The sequence below is a fragment of the Nesoenas mayeri genome (genome assembly GCF_963082525.1).
Source record: "Nesoenas mayeri genome assembly, chromosome: 2".
Taxonomy (NCBI): Eukaryota; Metazoa; Chordata; class Aves; order Columbiformes; family Columbidae; genus Nesoenas; species Nesoenas mayeri.
In genome coordinates, this window is record NC_137543.1 from 62,398,211 (window position 1) to 62,423,164 (window position 24,954).

Below are 24,954 nucleotides of genomic sequence, written 5' to 3' on the forward strand. Positions count from 1 at the left end.
TTTTGAAAGCGGCTTCAAATAGCACTGTAGATAACTAAAGTATTAGATTGGAAATTTAAACAAGTTTTCGTTTTGCCTGTATTACATTATCAATAATCCACTCACTGAAACTGGGTAAGTAACTAAGAGGGTGCGCTTCTCTTCTCACCATACGTATGAGGGCTTTTTGGTTGCGTTTTGGGGTTTTTTCCCTTTTGGAGTTACAGCAGTGATTTCTGTCAAAAGATTAATTTGTCAGTGTCTTTTAAGAATGTGCCACGCTTTCCAGTAGCTTTTGCTCTGGTGCTATACATGCTAGTTAGCTGTTTAGGAAATGAATTAACAGCTGTTTATGTCCTGGCATTATTCATAAGAAAGTAGCCGAAGAAAAAAAAGCTTGAGCTTTAAAATACAAAGAAATCTTTAGCTGCTGATTAGTCGGTGTTCAATGGGAAAAAAAAGGACAAAGTAGGGCTGTTATGCCAAAAAACTCACCCCAAACAAATCTTATTTTAATTAGCATGGACATCACAAGTAGAAAGATTTGGAATGTGTTCATTTTAATTTTTAATAAACAGGAAAGCCAATAGTGCCATTGTAGCCCACTGAAATCCCTTAGCTGTTTTTCATTTAGAAGGTTAGGAGTTAAAATTGTGTTTAAAATCCACATTTCAATTATTTTATCACCTAATCTTCCAAGTATGCACATCTGATACTGTTCTTTTGTGTGGCAGCTGTAAAAATCGTAAGCAATTTTTACTGTCAAGAAAACTCTGAATAAATAGAGGCTGTTAACTTAGGCAGATATCTGAGGTTATTTAGTGGCAATCAAGAACTCACAGCACTTCAACTAATGGGTTATGATCAGAAACTGTTCCTAATAGCCAGCTAGACGGATCTGAATATGAAGATTTCTATAATTTTGTTGTCAGCTTGTGATGTACTCTAGTGCTAATTATTTGGAACAATTATGTTTTCCTAATAACAAAAGAAGAAGCAGTGAATTAAGCAGGCTTACCTTCAGATCTTTAGATAACAGTTTAAATGCACTTGCCATTAAGAAATAACATTTCTTTTTCCTGTATGGAACCCTAATTATTGAAGATGCTTGTCTTTTAAAATCTACTTCTGCTTCTTTTAAGCATGTTCAATGTGTCAGTTTACACTGATGACTTCAGTAACTAGTATTTTCTCAGTCTTAGGTTTATGCCTGTACCTCCCATAGACTGCTTACTTCATTTGGTTATTCAAAAACCATAATTAGCACAGTAATTAACATGTGGATCCTTCAAAGGAAGGCTGTTAGAATCATGGGACGTCTCTCATCATTCTTACTGATGTATAGATGATAAAAAGACTTAGGTTGAGGTGACAACAGGATTTGTATTACTGCACATTATCTGAGCTGCAGGGAAATTCAGACAGGACCGTGGTCCGTGGAGTCTTTCCTTTTGAAAAAAGTAATTATCCACACTGTTTCTATAATGTAACTAGGTGTTATCCTGCATTTGCAGCTGTCAAATCATTTGCTTTAAAACCATTACTTTATACCTTACGAATACTTGGAAGTTTTGGGGTTTGCACATTATCTTTCAACCAATTGCAGAAGTGGGGTGAAGGAAGTGCAGCAATAAAAACAACAATTATAGTAATTTATATAAGCATAGCAGATTCCTTCTTGACACTCGATTGCAGAGATGTTTACGGTAATGTTAAGTTGACGCAGTCATAAGATTACATCCAGAAAGAAAAGGTGCAGTATCATTTTATTTATTTTCCCCAGAGAAAATATATTTGTTTGTTTGTTTAATATTTCAGGTAAACCGAATCTCTTGTGTTTTCAAGCCATAGAATAATGAATCAGCTGTTGGTATTTGAGTCTCTGTATGGTTCATATTAATGTATTCCAGTATTTCTCCGAGATGTTTACAGCTGATGTCTTCAGCTTCAATATACAATGTTTTAAATTAGTGTATTAAGGAAATTCACATTCTTTCATTCAGCCTTTAACTTTCTGTAAGTAGTCGTCCTCTTTTTCACATTTGCTGACATATGCCAGAAAAATTCAGTATTTTACCCTACAGGCAGCCCATGGGACTGGGATAAAATGGCCTCTATACATAGGGTATGACTTTATTTGCTAAAGAGGTTATTTGAAAAAGCCCTTAGGGTACTGCTGCCCTTTTGTCCCTCAAACTAGTAGGGGGAAAAATATAAAAGGAACTACACAGTAATCCCTTGTAGACAGGTGACCTTAAGCCAATTCCATACTGTAAGGTTTGTTTCCATTTAAACTAAAACCAGACAAAGAAAAAAAGCAAATTGCGGGTTTAAATCTGTTGCAGAAACATTGCAATATTTTTCGGTAAATGAGTATCGGATACAGACAAGTTTTACTGCAAATTCATAAAATTTAGTATTGTTCTATATCATTTAATGTTCTATAGATGATGTGTCCTATATTCTAGCAAAATAACATTTGAAAACTGATGGAAATAAACAGAGCCTTGTTTATTTCTGTTAACCTGTTCAGGATTTTACTTCCCTCGCTAGTGTTTAAATCCTGCAAGTACAGCCACACATAATTAAGCAAAAGCACATCGACCTTCTGATACCAATAGCAGTATTAATATATTAAAAATTAGTCAACATCAGGACCCGCTGGAAAAAAACAGCAAGCACACTTGTCCTTTGAAGTTCTCTTCTATCCTTCTTAGAGTTGACTGTTGACTGAAGTTAACAGAGCTGAAGTCAAACTAGATCAGAGTTACCACAGGGTCGCGGTCCCACTGTAGGTGCACCATTTCGTGATGGTGTGTTTGGTATTTAAACGTGTGTTCATCTGCCATAGTTTTACAACAAAAGCCACCGTATTATTCTTTATATGATGCAATCAGCTGTTGTTAAATAAGTACCATCCCAATTAGATACTGCTTTTCAATAGGCAGTCTTCAAAATACTGTTATGAATTACGAACAGCAGCTCTGAACCCACTTCAGGATAGTCTCTAATAAGTCACAGGTGTGGCATCACTGAGCACTGTAATTAATGGGTGTTATGCCACTCCCTTGACTTATGAGTTTTTCAAAAGCTTTTAATTACTTTTGAGTTTAAGCCATTCTGGCAGAGCTTTGAAGGCGCTCGGGTGGCAGCCTATTCTGAATGAAGCTGTTCTAGCGACATTTGGAGGGTAAAAAAGAGCCACTCTGGTGGCTGACGGAAAATGTTTCATCCGTTCTTCACGCCTGGTTGTCTAGAGGGAAGTTAAAGGAAACAGCTTCTGTCGACTGCTGCAGGCACTGAGTTACTGTGTTCCCTCTCTGCATCTGGGGAGGAGCTGTAAAAATTGTCGTCAAATCCACATGTTGTATAAAATAAAAGAGAGAAAAACATCTGAAAAGCCAAGAATGGCTTGAAGGGTTATCATGATGTCACCAACCTGACTTTAGGTATAGAAAAGCCGTTGTTTCGCACCTGAGTGCAGACTTCATGTCACTGATAAATAGAAAAAAATGTCATCATTTATCAACAATCAAGTTATAAACGATCACCAGCTAATCAGCATTTAAAACAGTATTCTTTAATTTCAGTGCCAAAATCCAACAGCACAAGAAGAATTTCACCCCTTGTACACACACACAGCAGAATGCACATATCATAATATTAGGTTAACTCAGGTGTAAAGCTTTGTTCTCTAAACAGCTGAAGCTTCATATCATTGTTTATATACACAAAACACACATATTTCTCCATATGTTGGCACCATATTGGTGTTATCACCACAGCATTCCCTCCTCTTCAGATGAACTTTTGTTATAACATTTATTTTTGTGAGGCAAATAAAACATAGTAAATGTAAACCAATTATTTAACCAAATTACTTTGATCATGGGAAACTGACAATTAGTGTTACAGCTTCTCAGCAGTGAGATCCACACAATAGAGCAGCCTGGGATATTCTGTACTGCAGGGTATGTCGATGTAGTGCATTTATTTTGTGTAGCAAGCTGTGAAAGACGAGGAGAGGAGTGCAGGAGAAGACTGAAGTCCATCTTGATGAACTATTACTCTATCTATGTGCTTTGTGTCGTAAGTTCCTTAGTTTTCCTAATTGTTCATATATTGGGACAGCTCTTCACAGAAACCTTGATGACTGATGTCAAGACTTAAAGCATATACACGTGGGTAGGAGCTTATCAATGAATGTGTTAGAGATTTGCCAAATTACCATTTGTAGTTTTGATTTCTAGTAAATGTTGATGACGAACAGGTTAGTTCAGTTACCTATAATGATTACCCACTTTAATAGTTCTACCTTTTGCAGGTGGATTAGGGGAAAGTATTAAAATTACGTGCACTGGTGCACCCACATGATTTGGGTTTATTCTCAAAGCTTGAATGCATCAGCCCTTCCGCAAAATAGCTGTGAGTTAGGAGAGCATTCTGGGGATTGTCATGCAAATGAGGCCACCAAACATACCACTTTGCTTCAAAATTGCTCTGCAGTGACAAGTAGCTTTTAAAACTGGAGCAGGGTTTTCCAAGCTAAGTGGGCAACCCGATATATCCTCTGAGATCCACTTTCTAAAATAAGTGCCTATGTACGAAGTCCTAATTCCACATCTGAGTGCTCAGATTGGCACTTACTACATACCTGTACATCTCATTCTAATGCAGATTGAGGTGGTCCTTTCTGCTTGAGTATTGTGTTTCTCCTACATTCATACAGTGGAAAAAAAGAAAAACAAAAAAGCCCCCAAAAAAACAGAATATATATGTAGCACTGAGAAGCCGAGTTTGTTCTGGTATTCAGCACCTCTTAAAGCAAAGGTTTTGTGATACATCACTTCAACCAGTACAAATTTTAATTAATGCTACAGCAGCTTCTCAGCAGCACTTGAGAACTTAGCCAATAGGTCATGAGGGAAAAACAAGTCCTCACCTGCCTCGTGGCTCACAGAAAGTATCCGTAATCAGAAGCTATTTTGGTCTCATTTCAGGACCAGTTTCACAACTGATAAGAAAGCGTGACAGACATTTCTTTCTTTGTAACAAAATGAATCTGTCTCAAATACTTCTGTTGACTGTGCTCATGAAAAAGGGTGTGGGAAGAACAAGAGAGTTAAATGCAGTGACTATCCCAGGCAAGTCGGGACTTAGGTGGCTTTTAACCAGCATCTTAATGCCAGTTGGAAGCCAGGATGGATCTCAGAGCGCTGGCATTAAATGATGAAGTATGAGCAGAATCCGGATTATTTTTTTTTTAGTCCAAAATTGTATTAGTCACACTGAGAATCAGTTGGAATTTTGTCAATGTCCTGCATACGGCCCGAATTTTACTTATAACCTTTGACCGGTATTGTTCCCTGTGCTGTGCACTGAAGGTAACAAGCCTGTAGGTAGAAATTACAGGGCTGTCATAGGAATGGGAGTTCTCGATCTGCTGGCCAGGTAAGGACTTATAAAAGCTGAATGGAGACAGTGGGTACTGGATTGCTGAAATGTTAGAACAGCCGGGCCTCTCAAATTGCCCACGGCCCAGTGTCAGCTGCGTTGTCAGTGTAGTGTTGCATGTTGCCTCATAGAAATGCCTGGCAGTCTTTTAAATACGGGTTTGAGTAGCTGCTCCAAGACATTCGCATTCGAAAATGTAGTTTGTAAGGACTTCATAGCTAATTAGACCTGTTCACTCGTGCGTCTCTGTCGTCAGAATTAGGAGCTTTCCTGGGATGACTAGTTGAATTTATGGAGAGGGTTGCTTTCTAAAGCTGGGCTTTCTGGTGTTCACTGCACATTTAGATGATACCTAAACTCCATGAACCAAATTCCCCTCAGACCATCCCAGTATATAAATCTTTAAATGTTGGTGTAGATGGGTTAAAAAAAAAAAATAAAAAAGAGAGAGAAACAAAACGATTTTTAGAAAGAGATATTGCAATTGCCCTTCATTTTTTCTGTTGTGTGTTAGCTACATTATCTCCCAACCTCTTTTGGAGCTATTATTTTAGTAAAACTTGGTGTTACATTTCCTTTTATTACAAGTGCTATTTATACACAAATTGGAGCAGATAATGATGCAGCAAAGAACTTTTTACACTACATAGCTTGTGCAGCAAAATAGTGCATTATCAGCAATACATGCCTTAGTGAGGAATGTTTTGCTGTTTTAAATCTCATCCTTATGAGAAGAATGTAGTATCTATTTACAAAGATTTTACTTAAAACTTTTGAGCTAAACTGTTTTAATCTAACTGAGAATGAGAACTTATTCATGATAATTAGACAAGAGAGGATTAATGGAAGACCCACACTATATAAACTGTTTAGATGCAATTCCATATCAGCTAGAACATGGCTGCATTTATTTTTGCTGGCTCGCTATAAGTCAGTCCCAGAAATAACTGGCAATCCCTTGCCCTGCTGCACTGAAGCCCCTTGTCTCCAAACATGATGCAAAGTGAAGGTGATTGAAGTTTCATGAAAATGAAGCATGTGGTGTGGCAGACCGATCTGTGCCAGCTTTATAAAACAAAAGTGCCCGATTTTATCATCATTGCCTTTTGTTCTGCACAATGCGACTCATGCGCTGGTTTTATGAAGCTGGTAGAGTCTGTAAACCTCGATTTATCTGACTGCTTCCTCTCTCCTGTGCTGGCTGTTCTCAGTCACACTGCCAGCTTCCCTGCCCCCACACCTTCCCCTCCTTCCCCAGCCCTTCTCCCCAAACAAATCCGAATCAGAACCTCCTAGCAATTTTCCAAGGTTCTGGGTTCAAAGACTAAACTAATTTGGTTTTGAATTGCAGATCAAACATAAACTGCAAAGAAGCATTTAATCAGGTAGGAGAAGCAAGGCGGTATGGCTTGTTTAAGTCCCAGAATCCATAAACCTGTAATGATTTTATTATATTGGTGTCAGTTTTCATTATTTTCATGAATGGGTATTCCCTGCTTAATGCACAATATTTGCATCTGATGAACCAACGAGTTTAAACATGGTTTGTTTTAATGCTTTGTGAATTTGCATTCAAATTCATCAGGAGTAATTCTATTTGAAATCACACAGGGCTAAACACAGTGGTTGCGGATCCATTCGAATTGAGATGCCAGAGTCAACCCATTAATCTACAAATCTACAATATAATTTTTGTATGGTGGGTGGGCTTTTGTTCTGTTAGTTTTTTTCGTGACGAGGCAGAGGAGATACCAAGTGCGTGTGTGGGAAGGGAAGTGTTGGGGAAGGTTGTGATAAATTGACCAAGGGAGGCTGTATCTTTGTTGTGGAAACTGGCCTGTGAAAGGAACATCTGAAAGGCCAGAGACCATGGTCTGAGCGTGTCTGTCACTGCCACTTGAGGCAGTTGCACGAGGAGAAAGGAAGACTCTGAGATAAGCAGGTTTCCTAATGTTTAGGATGATAGGGGTTGTCATCAGCACCTTCCCTTCAGTCTGCAGAGTATCAAAGTTCACCCAAAGCTCCGAGTGGTGCTAGAGCCTGCATTAGTATTTTAAGTCCTCTTGCTAAAAGCACCACTAGCTTTTCTGTGATGTCATCTTAAAAAAATGAATTAATAAATGCAGAAATTTCACCTCCAACAGGAGCAGGGTCATTTTGGAATAGGTGGAAGGGGCTATGTTGTAGCAAACAGTGCTTCATTTCTTGACGGCTGCAGAAGAAATCTGTACTTCTTTCAGTGCTTAGAGAATGGTTTTAATTTCTGCGTTCTTAATTAGACTGAATTGTCTGAAATTAAGATGTTTGCTTAAGCTGATAGTTACCAGATTTGAAAGTGTATGTATAATTGTCTGAGAGTGTAAAAACATGTGTGTATTGGAGGGGACTACTTTGTGATAAGAAAGATGTATCAACGACTTTTTTCCACACTACGTATATTTCTTAAATGTAACAGTGAAGTTTTTCATAAAACTTGTTTTAAAAACTACATGGCATATAGTTATCCATAATGTACTTTAGCCTGTTAAAAGGGATGTCTTTATTCATTTATTTGAATAGGCGACAATTCCAAATGGAATTCAGCAGATGCTTTTGAACGTGTTTCATACAGTCATTTTGCATAGTTAGGATCAGTTATTTCAGTCTGAGAGAGACTTATTTGGCTGAGGGCAAAAGTGATTTTTAGCTAACTCTGTGACTGCCTTCCTCTGAGGACAAGCAGTGTTGATTTGACCCTTATAAAGCAGAAATTAAAGAGTCTAAGTCCCTGTTTTAAATATGTCATAGACTGGGGCTAACTAAGGGTCCAATTTAGAGAAGCATTTAAGCCTATGCTTAGCATTAGCTCTATGCTTAATTCCCAAAAGCCTGACTACAGGCCCCTTCTTATGCACTTGCAAGAATCATGATGATCAGGAAGTCTACCATCTGACATCTGTGAAATGAGCTGGTAGACTTGAGTCTTTTTCATAATGAACCAGTTTCCATCTCATAAAATTCTGTAATTGCAGATGGTATCAGTGGACACCTATGACAACCTCAGCCGAGACTGCAGCCCGGCATTCCTCATTATAGGATACATGGACACTGAACTCCTCTCTGCTCATGAGCATGGGGTTGATTCATTGACAGGGCATTATCAGGGAAATTGCAATGATGTGACTAGTGCTTCACCGTGGGTAAATGGAGTACCTCAACTCTTGGAGTTGACAATAGGCTCTTCTAAGAAATGATAATGCTGTGATTAAGACATAAAGCGGGGACTCAGTACACCTGGGAATTCTACTGTGACCCTGGCAACACACTTTTTGGTTGTTTTTCACTTCTCTGCCTGAAAAGTTAGAATAATGATGGTGTTACTTAGTGATAAATATGTTAGTAATTGTGAGCAAATCAAGAGATACAGTTGTAGAAGCGCATGTTTAGATAAATGCCATTAGATTTTAAATGTGTTCTCTTCAGTTTGCTTTTGTAAGTGCTTGTGCCTAGTGCTGGTAGAAAGCAGGCCAATCTTCCTACCTAGTTCTGCATTGAGGAAATTAGCTTTGGGCACACGGACCTTGAAATCTTGTATAAAATTCACTCTATTGTGAAAGAGACCCTAAAAAATACACATGGAAGAAAAAAATACATTAATTTTGGACTTCTTTCAGTTTGTTCTTTTAGATACTGATACAATTTTTGTTCTGTGTATATTTTAATATGTGTATTGTCTTGTTTATAAAGAAAATAATATCATTCAAGTAGCTTTAGAGTCTTTTGGTTTCAGTAGAAGCATGTGAATGGTGAACCTCAACAGGTTTTGGAGCACCAGAGCATGTACTGAAAGGTCTAGCTATGAAATCTTCAAGTAAGCCCTACCTGGGGCTCATCGCTGCTTTTTCAGTCTGTGATGGGCACGGGCTGCTCAGAAGCTCTTGAATCTGCACATCTTCGAAATGACAGACCACGACGAGTCCTCCTGCACAGCTTGTCTGTAATGTGACTGAACTTAGGAAACTGTTAGTTCACTAAAATACGGCAGCTGGAAAATAGTGAGAGGTATTAAAAGAAGAAAAAAAAAAAGTAGCTGAAATAAGAACCCTTTAACATAAGTGTCAGCAGGAGCTGTTAGTTTCTCAGTGTTTTTGAAAATCAGGTCTTCCAGGTATCTAGCTCCAGGCTTCTGTTTTATTTTGGTTTTGGTGGGGGTGTTATCTGGTCTCTGTCTTGTCACATATCACAAGCTTTACCACTTTCACAAAAAGGATCATACCTTCCTCTGAAATTTCATCTACTGCACCGAAAACCATGAATTTCCAGCAATAGTAATAATACTTGGGGTCCACTTATGGTACCACTCACGATGCTGTAGCACATCCTGTGTAACAGCAGAATAAGAAGTGCATTCACTGCACTGTGCATCATGCCACAGACAAGTATACTAGGAGCCATGGAGTTTTTAAAGCACTTGGCATCGTTTAATTAACATGCTTTTAAGCATTATTTGGCTTCAGTTGTAGACAGATACATATAATAAATCTTTGAATAAGTGCTATCAGAGGTATTAGCTAAGTGGCATTTAAAATATATTAGAAAAATGTGATCACTGATAAGTTTTAAAATATTCCCTCTTTTTCTAGTCTAAATTGGGTCTTGGGAAGGAAAAAATAAGAATAGCTAATGAAATGACCTGACACAGTGGCAGGGTTTGTTTACTAGTCCATATTTGAATGGGTTGCGTGCTTCAAATGATTGACAGTCATTGCAAATTCTTTGGCTTTTTAAGACTTAAGGCACCATGGTCTTGGGTGAACTTTAGCTCAGAATGGAGTTGTTTACAAAAGTTAACTAAGTAGTTGCTGCAGAATCACGTGGGTGTTTCACTGGACTGTTCTGGAGTACTGTGGGTTTGCAGTACAAATTGTGATGACCTGGGTTAAATCATATCCTGAATACTCTGCAGTCAATTTATTCCAACTGGGATCTTCGTCACCCTGGCACCTGGAAGCGGACGAGGTAGCTGGATTGGCTTTCCATTGCTCACCATGTCCAAACGTCTTCCCGCAGTAGGGCAGGAATGTTCTAGTGTTTCAGCAAAATCAGATTATGCTGATCCAAAAGGGACAAAAGCTTTCCTCCCTTTTCAGCATTTGCAGAATATGTAGCCAGAATACGTGCACTTAATTCTTCGAAATTTCCATGCAAGTCACCCTTCTAATAGTTCTTGTTTCTCTGTTCTGAATATTCCGTAGTCAAGATCTCTCCCCTAGAGAGGTCAAGACATAATTCAATTGTATCTGTACCAGAAAAATGTGCAGCAGACATGTCTTTGAACGTGCAATTAAAAATTGCTTTGGACCATTTTCTTTTCCTGTCTTACATTTTCAGAAACTCACATGTAATTTGATGAACACTGTCATTCTTTAAATTTCTTCAGCATTACAGTTCTCAAGGGACTTGTGTATCAATGAATGTCAGTTTTGCATATTTACTATCTCCACAAGTGCTGGTATGCAGTTGCACAAGTTGAATCTTGCATTGTTACTTGTGTATTTACTTATTTTACATCCTGTTTTTCTTTGTAGCAATGTTAACACTTCCTCCTAATTTAGTATTAACTCCATATGCCATCTAAAAGCTGTTGATTTCTACCTCTAGCTAACCAACAATTTGGGTAGTTTTGTCGACAGCGTGGTGTGAAAATTATTCAGGTCTTGGAAGTGCAAATTTGCAGTGGAAGCAAGTCGAGTAAGGGGCTTCTGAGCACGGAGGCAGAGCTGCGGTGCAGTCGTTCACTTTGCCCATCCCGTGCAGCCCTGGCACTCACACCAGCCCAGCAATTCCTGCATTGATAGTGCTCAGTGATGGCTCAGAAAGCAACACCTTTGGTGTCTTCTGTCTTGTTTTATCTACGTACAGCCTAGTGCCTTCCAACGCTGGAAGTGCAAGACAGCTCATTTAAGTACTACCCTGTCAGTAGCACTGAAAATATGTTTCTCTCAGGAGAAGGGTCAGTTCTGTGAACAGCTCTTCCTTTGAAGATGTGCTGGAAACATGCTGCTTCCATCCTTCACCAGAGGTGAATCATGAAAAGAAGACTTTGTCACAAACTCGACCCTTGGAAGTGGTATAAAGGAGTTACCCGTCTCTCCAGCCTCTACTTCCCATCCCACCTCCCAGAACCAGCGTGTATTCCACTTCATGCTTCCTAAGTCATCCTAGAGTCACTGCTAAACCTGTGACGCTCTGAGCTGAAAAATCAGCATCTTTTTGCAGCTATCACAATTTTAGGCATTATAAGCCTTGATGCCATCAGAACCTTGGGAGGAGTGAGGGGCTGGCAGAGGGGAAATCCTCAGCATTGCACCTGGACCACCCATCACCAGCCCTACTCCCTGCTTCTCAATAGCTGGATCCCTTACATGAGACCAACTATTGAGGGGAGCAATCTGCTGTCAGAAGATCAAGAACCACGTTCATAATTAATTTACCTCTGTCTCATGCCATGTACCAGTTTGGGGACAGCTATGCTGGTGGTTGATCCTATGTTGTGGTTACACGTGTAAGGCTGAAGTGTCTAATCGGTTGTTTTCTTCAAAACACAGGGCGGCATGACCTGCAGCTTTCACAGTAAATGATCATAGGGCTCCTTTCCAGCTGTACGTCTATTGCAAAAATATATAAATATTATTAGACACTGGCATTATGTTTGATGCTATAAAAGCAAATAAATAGATCTTTCTTCACTGAAAACGTATGCAACTCAAAACCATAAAATCCCATTCCCTTGGTTTCTTCTGAAACTGGTTGTAACGCTCTCTTTTTCTCACTGTACCAGCCTCTGCCATTTGACCAGATGTATGTCACTCCTCCAGGTTTCTTTCTGATATTCTCAAGCAAAAAGGACAAAAAGGAAAATATCAGCTGTATGTCAGTGTCCAGATAAAAAGCTACAAAACTAAGCTATGAAGCCCACCCTTTTTAGCAAAATTACCTGATCTCATATTGGCCCAGCATAGCTCCTCATTCCTGACAGTTTATTACTTCTAATCATATGAATCAGGGCTCATTCCAGTATGATTTGGATGAAGCCTGCAAAGAGAATACACTCATCTCCTCCGATGCTTTGGATATCGGTACACAACATTTTTTCTGATAAGACGTCGCATTAATTGCTTTACTTATTAGATGAGTATTAGCTCTTGATATAAGCCATCCCATAGACTCCTGACACCTTGCATGCTGAGAAGTCTTGTCCTTGAAGTTGCTGTAGTGCACAATGATCAGAACTTACCGCTGATGTTTTGTTAGCATTTACTAGTGATGTCTTGGCAGAGGGGTGACCTCTAGTATCGTCTCTAAACATTTTCAATTTACAGACTCAAGAATTTCTGCTGTCTTCGCCTCTCATTCTTTTGAAGAGGTCAGCCCTTTATGAATTTGCCACAAGAAAGAAGTTCAAAATGCCCTGTGTACTTCAACAGCTTAATAGGAATATACCCACAATGAACACACAACATACGATTCATTTTAATATTTATAGAAGAAATTCACATTGTTTTAAGTGTACACAAGCAGCTGCTGTCATTTGGCTATGAGCAGATGTTAGACCTCCGAAAGCTTTGCTGATAATTAAAATACTAACAGTTAGTGTTTTACCCCAGCTGCAGGTTCTGTTTACTGTAAATTTGATTTTAATGGTGCCTCTGTGCAGTTATTGAATAGAGGTTTGTTTTCTACTATACATACAAAGGTGTCTACAATGAAGACAAATGGTTATTTCCTGTAATTTACTCTGGAAAGATATGAATATACACTGTAACATAGCTGGATTTATAAATGAAATACAGATATGACTATGACATTGAAATGGTAGTTTCTGTTATCTTGACTAAAAAAAGGAACCAGGTAAACTTACTATTTCTAGTTCTTCCCAAGCATTCCCACTAAAAACTGCTGTGCTTTTCAAATGGGTTGAGACGTGCCCTCCAGCAAAGAACAGGTGCTCCTTTTTACTGAATGGGTGCATAAATCAGAATAAATAAATACAGGAAATCACGATACTTGTATTTGATAGGTAGGCAGAAGAATATAATTTCTGCTTGATCATTTACTAACATGATGTTTTCTTTTAGGTATCCCTTACAAGTGTCTGTTCTCTTTAGTGTGTATATGTACATCAAATGTTAGGGGAGGCAGGCCGCTTTCAGAATTGTTAATCCCAAGGGCCTGATTATGCAAACACGATGCATAATGCAAGCTACCATGTTTAGTCCTTTTGAGACTATTGAAGCTAACTATGGCAGTAAGCAGTGCTCTTGATAATAACTGTTTATAAGACCAGGATCTAAATGTATATGTTATTGAAAAACAAAAACTCTTGCTGAGATAATAATGACAAAAAGGAGTTTTTGCTTTTTTTGACAAAACAGTTACTATCTGGGACTAGACCTATTTCAGAAATCCAGATTATTTTCCTTATGAGCAGAGCTTGTGGTTTGGGTTGTTGGGGTTTTTTTCCCCTGATTTTCTCATTGTATTTTTGTATTATCTTTTGTGTTCTGTCTGCCTGAGAAACAGAAATCTCTGGTTTGACCAAGCACGACCGGTACCTCTTGAAACCAGGATTCTGATTTAGCAGTGCTAAAAATGCACTTTCCGGTTGCACTGCGGGAGGTAAACCAGAAAAAGTCCGTCCATGCAGCATCAATGTCAGCTGTTCCCAAACCCAGGGCCAGAGCAGCCTTTGAAGCTGGACTGCCAAGAAACGTCCAGGCCGGCTACCCTCACCTCCAGCTGCTAAATTGCGCTGGAAGAGCTGGCTAAAATACCCCAAATACACTCCTAATGCTGCTTCTCCATAGAGGTAATTGCTGTGTAAGCCACAGTGAGGTTTTTGCTCACGTGTCGGAGCTGAGAAGACAAGCCTGCATGGTGGCGAGAGGGTAAGAAGGAAAAGTAGTCTACAACACAACTGGTTACTGTGCAGGTTATGCAGCTGTAAGATCTGCACCTTAACACTGGTGCGTGTTTGCCGTGATCAGTGGGAGTTTCAGTATGTATATTTGTTATTTGCATAGCTTCTGTAACGCTCGGCTCTATAGGGTTCATTTTTGACCTTGAGCGCAGGAAAAGAGAAACTGAAATTTTTCACAGAGAAGGCCTTTTCCCAAAGGTTAATTGGACACCGGAGAGAAACTAGACCAAACCAAACAAAGTGCCTAAACACCCTAACTCAGCTCAGCTATTTATTTTGGTGGTTGTTTTTTCCTTTGTTTGTTTTTCTTGCTGTTGTCATAGTCTTCTAAGGTGTGGGAGGTAAAAATAACAAGCAGGAAATTTCAATCTGTTTTTCGAAAAAGAATTACGAAAATATTTCCTTTTATATTTTAAGGAAGCTAAAAGGACATCTGCTGCTTTGTTTAAGGTACCTGAAATGTTAAAACTTCATCCTTTATTCAAGCAATTCTTAGAAGACCTTGAAGTTTCTAAACATGATTGAGTGGTTAAGGACAAAGCTAGAAGCTAAGGATGCTTTCAGTTTCAGCATTGAAACGTGATGTTACTGGATTTTTAAGTATAAAATGAACCGTGAACATTATTTGGGAATTGTTTTTGTTGTTTAAATTATCTTTTACAGTACTAATATACTGAAAGTAAAAACCCCTGCTGCATCAGTATCTCTTGAGATTTACATACCTTGTGTCAATGGTGGATTTTTTGGTGTCTCTTAGGGAGAGACTGGTTAAGTCCCTTATAGCTATACTTATTTGTACTGCTTTATAAATATTTGCTCCCTTTGTGGACATAATAGTTCTGACAGAGCCATTTTGGCTTGCTGATTTATTTGAGTTCTTGGTGTGACCCATCCTATTTTCTTTCCTTCAGCAAAAGACATGAATGAGCCTTCACAAGCTCTTAGTAGCTTAACGGGCTGATTTAGAAAATGCTGGCCCGTGTATTGCTTGTACATAAAAACCTTACAAATGAGAAAGAAGAGTTTTTACTATGGTAAGGCAATGGAGATCTGAAAAATATGGCTTATTGTTATGGTTTCCAAAATCAAGGAAATCCCAAAGTTAAGACATTATGCCACGGTTCTTACACTGCACTTAATTAATTAGAAATCAGTACAAAAATAAGGAAAAAGAAAAAACAAATGACAACAACAAAAAGAACAGAAACTGTGAGCCTGATGAAGGCCTAAATTATTCCTTATGAATCTGAACAGTTAACTTACCAGACCATTCAAAATATTGTGCCGCTCTGTAGAAAATACCTTCTAAAATACGAAAAATCAGTTGCTCATTCAAGTGATGCCCAATATAAGTTGAATTTTCTATATCTTTTAAATTCCTTGAAGGTTGTATTTAATTGGAGGAAAATATGTTTCTTTGCATTTGCATTCTTTAATATTCATTGCATTTTACTAGATACCAAATGTTTGTACATGTCAATAAATAACACAGCTAATCAGCAAAGTCTGAAAAATTAAGCGTGGCTGAATAGGGCGCTATAAATCAGGCCTCTTAGAACTTTTGCGGAAAAGGAAGAATGGCTGGTTGAAGCTTGCTGCGTAAATGCAGATCATTTCCGCCGTCGTAATAGCTTCTTTCATTGATGACTTACTGCTTTGTCCTAAAGGTGCTCCTGGTGAAGGATGTCCTCGGCCCGGCCTGCCCTGCACAGCCGCTTGCTCCAACTTTTGAGGAAGGGTTAGAATTCTAAAGAGGCTGCTGGCTGAGAGCAAAGTGCTGCTTTACATATAATATTAGCCCAGACCTTCCTGACGCATTACGCATTTCTTTCTGAGACAAGTCTCCTTAATGCCATCTTTATCTGCTACACGATGCATGAAATCTACTTTCTGTTTTAGAACTGCGGCTGACCCCCGACCCCGCGAGTGGTGCCACAATGTGACCTTTCTATTGTCATCAGCTTTCATTCTCCTGAAAATTCTATGAATTTTTATTACAAGTTTTTTTAAACCAGGCTGAGGCTTCAACAAATTACTTGACACAGATGAGATGAAGTTGTTGAAGTAGTGTTAGATAAGTTTTACAGCCAGCATGTGTGCTGCTGAACAGTACAAAGCCAGTGTCCTACAATGTCATACACCAGTAACTGCTGAGCCTACTATTGGATAAATACATCATTTTATGGAACATTGATTGTTCTATAAACCCAATGGAGTATTATGCTCTATGATCAAACCATTTAGATTGTGTGTAGAGCACAGAAAATGCCATATTCAGGATGGTACTAAAAGTGCCATTTGTGTATTTTATGGATGTCATTACGGGGGAAACTTCTCTCTGTAGGCCCTGTTTACTGCAAAATTTTTTAGTCTGTAATGACATTTTTCATTCACAACGTATGCCTTCAAGAGAGGGGGCCCTTGTTTTATTTGTTTCATTCGAGTTTACTGCACAAATCCTGTACATTTTAATTAAATGTAAGCTTAACAAAAGAATAAGGTATTTATTCCGTGGGGAACAAATGATGACAGTAACAAAAGAATAAAACAGACACACAAAAGAAAGTCAGGTATTGAGTAAAAGAGAGGGAAAAAGGTACTAAGCCTTATTTGTAGTTTCCCAGAAGCACATTAAACATCAAAGCATTTCTTTAGCCCTATTTCGGGAGTTTGTGGTCTCTGAGAATTAAAATAACCTGCGAATATGGATTTAATGTCTAAAAACTCCTGACATTTTCAAATAAAAAACTAACAGTCACTCAGGACTCCAACTGATAAATAATGGCTCTGCTGAAATGACAGACTTCTTGGAAAGAAACCAATTCTGTGATCATTGCACCCCTAGATATGAAACACCTCTTTACAAATTGTCTGAATACGAGCTCTCGTACCGTTATATTTTGTCATTTTAATGCCTATTTGTGTATCTTTTTAATTTGCAGTGACACACAATCAGCAACAAGTCCACTTTTCCTCATATTAATGTGGGCTTGTATTGCGGCTTATGTTTGCCATGTCAGCCAACACTTACCCCTTCTCTTTAGCCGTTCTTAAGAGGGGGCAGGAGGCAGCCTGGATTTAGTAGGACAACATGATTTGTTGCTACATACAGTCAAATAATGTGACATGTTCCTTAAATACTTAAAAATTCCTACAAATGTTGCATTGGATAGCAGTGCTCCATTATAGAAATGCACTGTTCCAAAGTCGAAATAGCAGCTAAGCCTCAAAATATGTTGTTTTCTAAATATCCTCCCTACTTGGCTTTTCACTGTTAAAACAAAAGAAAAGCAGTAAAATCTGCAATTCATATTTACCAAGAAAAAAATCACTAAAATTGAAATTGATGTTCCCAGTAAATTCTTGGTCGTAGTCCAGTTAAAATTTAAAGTTACAGTAGATTCACATTAGTTTAAATGACACTTGAACTTCTACACAGCTCAACATTAATTCATTATAGTTGAAATGGAAGAATCTTCAGTGGGTGAATCTTTTACAATCTGATTGAGGCTGTTACATTTTATAGGAGCCATTTTTCAAAGCAGTACTGACAGCACTCGAAGTTATTAAATTGCTGAATCAAAAGATGGACCTGCAATCGCATTTATGAACTGTGATGGAATAGCTGGGGTTGCGCTGAGCTGAGGTTAAGATGTTGGTGTAGTTAAGCTTCATCACACCCCTTAGTGACAGCAGTATTTACCCATGTAGTTTACTTTAATGGTCAGGAAGTGGCTTAACTCACCTCTGGATTCAAATAGATTAAGTAAGCAGTCAGAATGGCATAATTACCAGTGCTGCGAGGGATTCGCCGGGTAGCTCTTCACCCAGGAGACTTCCCATTCAATTGCCCAGCAAAGCCTGGACTTGCAGAGATTCACGGGTACCGCGTTCCCTTCAGGAGCTGAAAACAGGATGAATTTCCTTTTGCTTTCCCTTCCCCAGACCGGAGCGTCTCCTCAATGCAGCGATGCTGTGTCCCGTACATAAATTACCATGATCTTAGTGGAAAGATGTCACAGTTTTGCTGTGCGTCTATGAAAATTATGATCGTAGAGTTATTTTGAAATCCGGTGGAAAACCCATGATTTGTAGAGTTATTTTGATTTTGTGCCACGTCACTGCCAGGCTCCTCTTTTATCATGTCAACAAAGCGAGATTCCTGAGAGAATTAATTACTTCTACTCTCTTATAAAATGTGGAGGAGCTAAGATAATTGTCATTTTATGTTGATTTCCTCTTCCTATTTTTCTGCTCTTTGGGGGGTCTTGTGAATGTCAGTGCCTACAGAGAGCACAGGAAAAGTGGGGATAAGAACCAGTTGTACCACAGTAAGCTTCCTTCTCGCTTATGCCTGACAAAATGTACTTCAACTGCATGTGCCAGGTTTATCGCGCAACATCACTTGGAAACACTCTGATGGTTTAAATTGTTTTCTTTTCCAAAGGTAACCTGCCATGCAAACTAAGATGGAGAAAGTTGTATAACATCAGTTTAGGCTTGTGAAGGTGATTTGCAGCCTTTCAGCTTAACAAAATGACTTCTTGTGCTTCGCAGTACAGTTCTCCGCCAGAAGCTTTGTAATGGGAAAAAAAAGATAGGTAGATAGATAGATGATGGATGGATAGATAGATACACGACAAAAAGAGCCCAGTATTTTAAGTATTGTTGTTATCTTGGAATATTAACTTGATATGCACCTTAGCATATCAAGTTGCTAGGAGCTGCAAGATGCCAAGTACGCAATCTCAGAGTGACACAGCTCCTAAGTGTGAACTTACCTTTAAGCAAATTAATATCCTGCTTAAGGTAAGAGTGTTTTTCCCAGGTAACTAGGCTGGTGGCTGAGTCAGTCAGGTGTGTTGGAGAAGATGCTGGGTGGGAAATGAAGAGGGAGACAATGGCATCAAAATGACAGCACGGCAATTACCTCGCCAACAAAAGCTGGGTATTAAGAAGATCAGCCACAGGTTTTCACACCCAGATATGTTTAATGTAACATACAATCCTAAAATTCATTACTGAAGTACTGAAATATCACCGATAGGATCTTCAATAAAAGATGTGTTAATGGCTTTTAACTGTATACTGTATTTATCTGGGGTTTTTTTATACAACGTATTTTAAAAAACACACTTAAATTGTTAATAGGCTGCAGAATTCTTAAACTCAGCAATTATTTCAACCTGTAAATATGTTATTTGGAAAACACGCAAATTGTTTTTGTTCGCTTGCTCATTTTATCTGTTTTCTGCCAGTGGAATCTAAAAATTGTCAAAGAATTTTTTTCCATTTAAGCTACAATTTGTCAAAGTAATGAAAAGGTATTTGCCATGACACCACGTTAACAGCATCTTTTATCTTGTAGGCATTGTGTCCAAGTCCTATGAGTGCCGACTGAAGGGGCAAGGAGCCACTTTCGTGGAAACGACAAGTCCGTTTACTGCAGCAGCACTGGGAGAGGTTTCTCCAGTTAAAGAGAAGGTCTTTCGGGGCAGCAGAAGACAGCCACAGTCACCTGAAGAAATTCAGCAAGTTATTATCATTCAAGGATACGATGGCGACTTTGCAATCGATGCCTCTGTGGAAGAAACAGCAGCGGCTACCCTTCAGACCCTGGCGATGGCTGGTCAGATGGCCAGAGTGGTCCACATTACGGAAGATGGGCAGGTCATAGCTACAAATCAGAACGGCTCCCACGTGAGTAGTATGGTCCCAGGGCAGATACTCACTGAGCAGCTAGCAGATGGTGCCACGCAGGTGGTGGTGGTTGAAGGAACAGGAGCTGATATGGAGGAGGCCGTTCGAATAGACACTGTTCCTGACTCCAGTAGCGCTGTACTGCAGCAGATAATGCGACAAGAAGTCTTAGATGCTTCTGAAGCTACAGTCCACCCTCCAGACTCCTCCTCGGCATTAGATGCCCTGCTTTGCGCTGTAACAGAGCTGGGTGAAGTGGAAAACAAATCCGGACTCCTTGACAGATGCAGGTCTAGTCACAAAGATTTCTTGCAAATGCCAAACCCAGAGATGCCCAGCATTCCCAGTGATGCAGAGGGACAAGAAATACAAATGTTCCATGAAGTTCAAGAGACTCAGGAAGATACCAAAACTATGGAAGTAGTGACGCGGGTCATGCACCCATCGGCTATAATTGCATCTCAGGAGACAGCTCAGGCTGCATTCAAGAAAATGGTCCAAGGAGTATTACAGTTTGCTGTGTGTGATACGGCTGCAGCTGACCAGCTGATGAAAGAAGGTGTCACTCAGGTCATTGTAAATGAGGAAGGGACTGTGCATATGGTGGCTAGAGAAGGCTCTCAGATAATCATGCAGGAAGCTGGTAGCCACACGCTCAGCGTCCAGAGCGAACACATGGATTTAGTGGAGTCGGATGGGGAAATATCACAGATTATAGTCGCAGAAGAAATAGCTCAAGCCATGGTACAGGGTTCTGATGGCGACTTCTCTGAAGGTGCAACCCACTACATCGTCACAGAATTGCCACCAGACATGCAGGATGAACCTGGTGTCTACTCGCACGCTGTGATAGAGACAGCCGAGTCTCCAGAGATTTTGCAGGCTGGTACTGCTATGAAAGCAGAATCTGTATCCTCTGATAGAGCAGAAGAACAGTTAACAAGCATGGTCATTTATACAGAGGGTGGCTCACAAGTAATTAAGGGCCAGAGAGATGATAATGAAGTACAAGAAGCATGAAGAGCTTCATCTCCTAAGCTCGGTGCAGGGCAAAGCTGGAAGTTACCAGATCCATGGAGGTGCTGGATTCCTGGGACGTTTTCTGTAAAACCTTCTCAATACGATGTCCTCCTGGCCAGGTAGAAAATACCCTGTGGGAGGTGAAGATCAGCTGTGAGGAAGAGCTCACTGAAAAGGATAGTACAATCTTGTTATAATAGCTGTAAGAATTATTATATGGGAATATTATAAAACAAGCATATCAGGCCACAAAAGATGATAAAAAGCCCCCCAAAAGTGTGGGTATTGTTCTGTTCACTGCTTCTTTGTTCATTTTTTGTTTTTTTTTTTTAAATGTGATTTTATCTCAGATTAATACCCTGCCTTCTGTCATTTTTATCTAACAATTACATGAGTAAAATAATTCCACTTATGTGTACCTTTTGTGAACAGATAAATAAGCATAAAATACAAAACCCACAGGAACAAGGTGAACACGTAAGCTTACGTACTGTAAACAGTGCCCTTCTTTAAAATAAAGAAGAACAGGTGACATTTTGCCTTCTAGAACCTTACATTAAAGTATCACTGGCTAAAAGTATGTTAACAAAATAAGTATCTTTTGCATCTAAAATAAAATTTGTCATAGTAGCCTACTCTTTCATGGTATCACATAGGACTTTCTCTAAGGAACAGCTCAAAAAAGTGACACTTCAGAAAATTCTTGATTATACATATTCAGGAAGAAGAACTTGATGCCTATAACTTCCACTTAATTTTAGATGAGAGTCCTACATAAGGAATTTACATTTTTTGAAAAAGACATGTTGTCACTGTCAGTGTTTTGCTTTTCTTATAAATAGTGCTTCATATAAATACCATTTTGCAGTTCATTTTGTGAGCAACTTCTGAAATGTTATGGGGGTTTTTAAAGAAAATTCCAACATTGACATTAACAAGTAGGAAAAAAAAAAGGTGACCTTGTATTTCTTGCTTAGTCCAGAATGTCAGTTATTTACTTGTGGATATACTGCAATTGTTCAATGCAAGTTCATGTTGAGAAGATTTGTTTCATAATACGACTGCTTTTGTTTCTTTAAAAAAAAATGTAAAATATAAACTGGCAAGGTTGGGGATTATTTTTTTTTTGTCTTTCAAATAAAATGTTACCATTAAAATGAAGCATCATGATTTTTAATATTAAGCAATAAACAGAACTGGCATTCAGCAGGAGCAAACGAATGCTATCTGTTATGTCTGCATTTTCTCTTTTCTTTTCTCTAGCTCACTAGATAGATAAAGATAAAAGAATCTAATTTCTGAAGTGTGCCTCGTGCATGCTTAATATAATTGTGGAAGTGTTTAGGGTATAAGCCATGCTGACTCTAGAGATAACTGGGTTTCCTATCATGTTTAATATCTGAAAATTATCAACTGTAAGAAAGTTGGGGCGAGGTAAAACAATAGTTCCTTCCTGAAGCAACTGTTTAAAAGTGTATTTTCTGATAGAGCTGCTTAGAAAAGGTGCTTCTTTCTGAGGCTGTAAGATCCTGCTGTCTTTACATCTCTTTTTATCATTATTTTTTAAATTGTATTATTTTCCAGGAATTAAGGTTGTGTCTTTGTCAAACCCCCAAAAAAGTAAATTTCAAGTTAGACATCGAGATTCATAATTAGCCGAGTTTGACTTGCTCATCTTTCTTAAAAGTGACAGGCTGTTCACTTACTCTTAAATACTGTCTTCAGCAAACAGTGACAGGATCAACTCCCGTTTGTTATCAGGAAAAAGGTGACCTTTACAAAATGATGGCCCTCTGCAAGGCTCTCGCAGATGTTTAAAAAACGGAATGTTTTTCAGTGGAAATATTTCTTCTTGATCATTTCTCCTGTTAACTGTAGCCCTGTGGTCTTGCAGCCTGGATGCTAATTCTTTGCGGTGCCGAGTCCTGTATGGCTAACCTTTCTGCTGCAGTACAGGGTGTTGACACTGACATGCTGCAGTTTACCATTTGTGATTTATTTAGGATAAATATGTCTCAGGTGGCATTTAATCCTTCATAAAACCAGTGTAGCCTGCAGTGTCAAACCAGCAATCACATTGTATGCACAATGAAAAGAGCAGACCTTTGCATAAAAAAAAAACCACCCACACCACAGTGGTGGTGTTCCTGTGCTTGGGCGTATTGGAAGGGATTCACTGACCTACCGTGTGCTGTAATTACCTGGAAGCTCAGGTTAACGATACTTCTCACCCAGTGCGGCCTGATCAGGAAAGCTCATATTTTTCTAGGGCTTTTTTTTTCATTCCTTCTTCTTTTTTTATGTGCACTTTCAAGTTAACTTAATAGTGACCTACAAATGTAACATTAGAAATCAAGGGTGACACTCCTTCCTGTGCAGACAGCTTGTTTAAGGACTCCACACGCTCCCTCAACCCCACACGCTCCCTCAATGAAACCTCACAATGAAACGTTCTCTGCCACACACCAAAAGTTGAGGCTGCGGCAGGTTTCTGCCAGGCCTTTGGAAACTCCTCTCTGGCATTTGTCTCCCTCCCGTGCCAGAGCGCCTGGCGCTGTGCCTTAGCACAAACTGGGAGGAGATTAGCCAGATCACTCCGGGTATCTTCCAAGCATCCCTGGGAGGCCGGGAAGGAGGGACTTGGGCTGAGCAGGGCCTGAGAAAGACTTGGGACCCCATGACGGCCACGCATGGTGCCTGTGGGTATTGTTCTGTTCACTGCTTGTTTGTTCATTTTTTGGTTTTCTTAAATGTGACTTTATCTCAGATTAATACCCTGCCTCCTGTCTTTTTTGTCTAACAATTACAGGAGTAAAATAATTCCACTTATGTGTACCTTTTGTGAACAGATAAATAAGCATAAAATACAAACCCCAACCTCCCTGTGGCAGGTCAGGGAGCAGGTGTGGGCTGTGGGAGCCCTCTGCCACAGGTAGCATAGACTCTCAGAATCATATAATGATTTGGGTTGGAAGGGACCTTCAAAGGTCATCTAGTCCAACCCCCTGCCATGAGCAGGGACATCTTCAACTAGATCAGGTTGCTCAGAGCCCCGTCCAACCTGGCCTTGGATGTCTCCAGGGACGGGGCGTCATTATAGCATCCTCTGTTAGAGAACAGTGGGAAAGCTTGTGTGGCAGATCTAAAAAGGTGCATAGCCCAGGTAGCCATTCACTCCTAAACACATGGTTTGCTGTTTGGTTTGAACACCTGCAGTTGCCTTTCTCCAGGAAAAATCAAGGGCTGCGCTGTAATGGGAACGGCTGTTGAGAGTGCAGTATTCCCATGTCAGTCCGTTGCCTCCTGATATTCTGACTGCCAGAGCCATTGGCTTCATTTCCCTCGTTTTCCTTTCTGGATAAGCATTAACAAAATAGGATCATACTGTTAAAAACACCGAACAGGTAAAAATTGAAGCATTGAACTAGTATGCAGAGGGGGAAAAAAAACAACAAACAAATCAAAAGTGAACAATAAAGCCCCAAATGAAAACAAAACTAGAGGAAGAGGAGATGTTTCTGGCAAGCAGTTTCACCCTGCATTTCTGAAGAATCAGATACACACCTCCTTAGGCAGTATCTGCTGGCCCCTGAATTCAGGCTCCATCCTTAGGGAGAAATGGGAGATAAGACGTAGCTGGAAACTATATTTAGAGAAATATTTCCTATAACAAAAAACAAAACTCAAAGTGCCCACAGCTACATACCATTCTTCCTGACTACCAGCTGCACTTCACTGTAGAAGCGAGAGGAGCCGAAGCCAACAGTCGATGTGCTAAGGTATGCACACGTGGATTGTGCTCTGCGCTGCAAGCACTGCTGTCATTTATAAATGCTGCTTTA

At 39.4% G+C, this 24,954-nt stretch overlaps 1 protein-coding gene across 1 annotated transcript in view; it reads left to right on the forward strand.

Moving 5' to 3' along the window:
- Positions 1-22,338, forward strand: part of ZNF407 (zinc finger protein 407) — a 348,368-nt gene extending 326,030 nt beyond the window's left edge. The window contains exon 9 of the mRNA XM_080340472.1: positions 19,761-22,338. Coding sequence (XP_080196598.1) covers positions 19,761-21,112 — 1,352 coding nt within the window. The 3' untranslated portion in view covers positions 21,113-22,338. The remainder of the gene's footprint in view (positions 1-19,760) is intronic.
- The last annotated feature ends 2,616 nt before the right edge of the window (positions 22,339-24,954 follow it).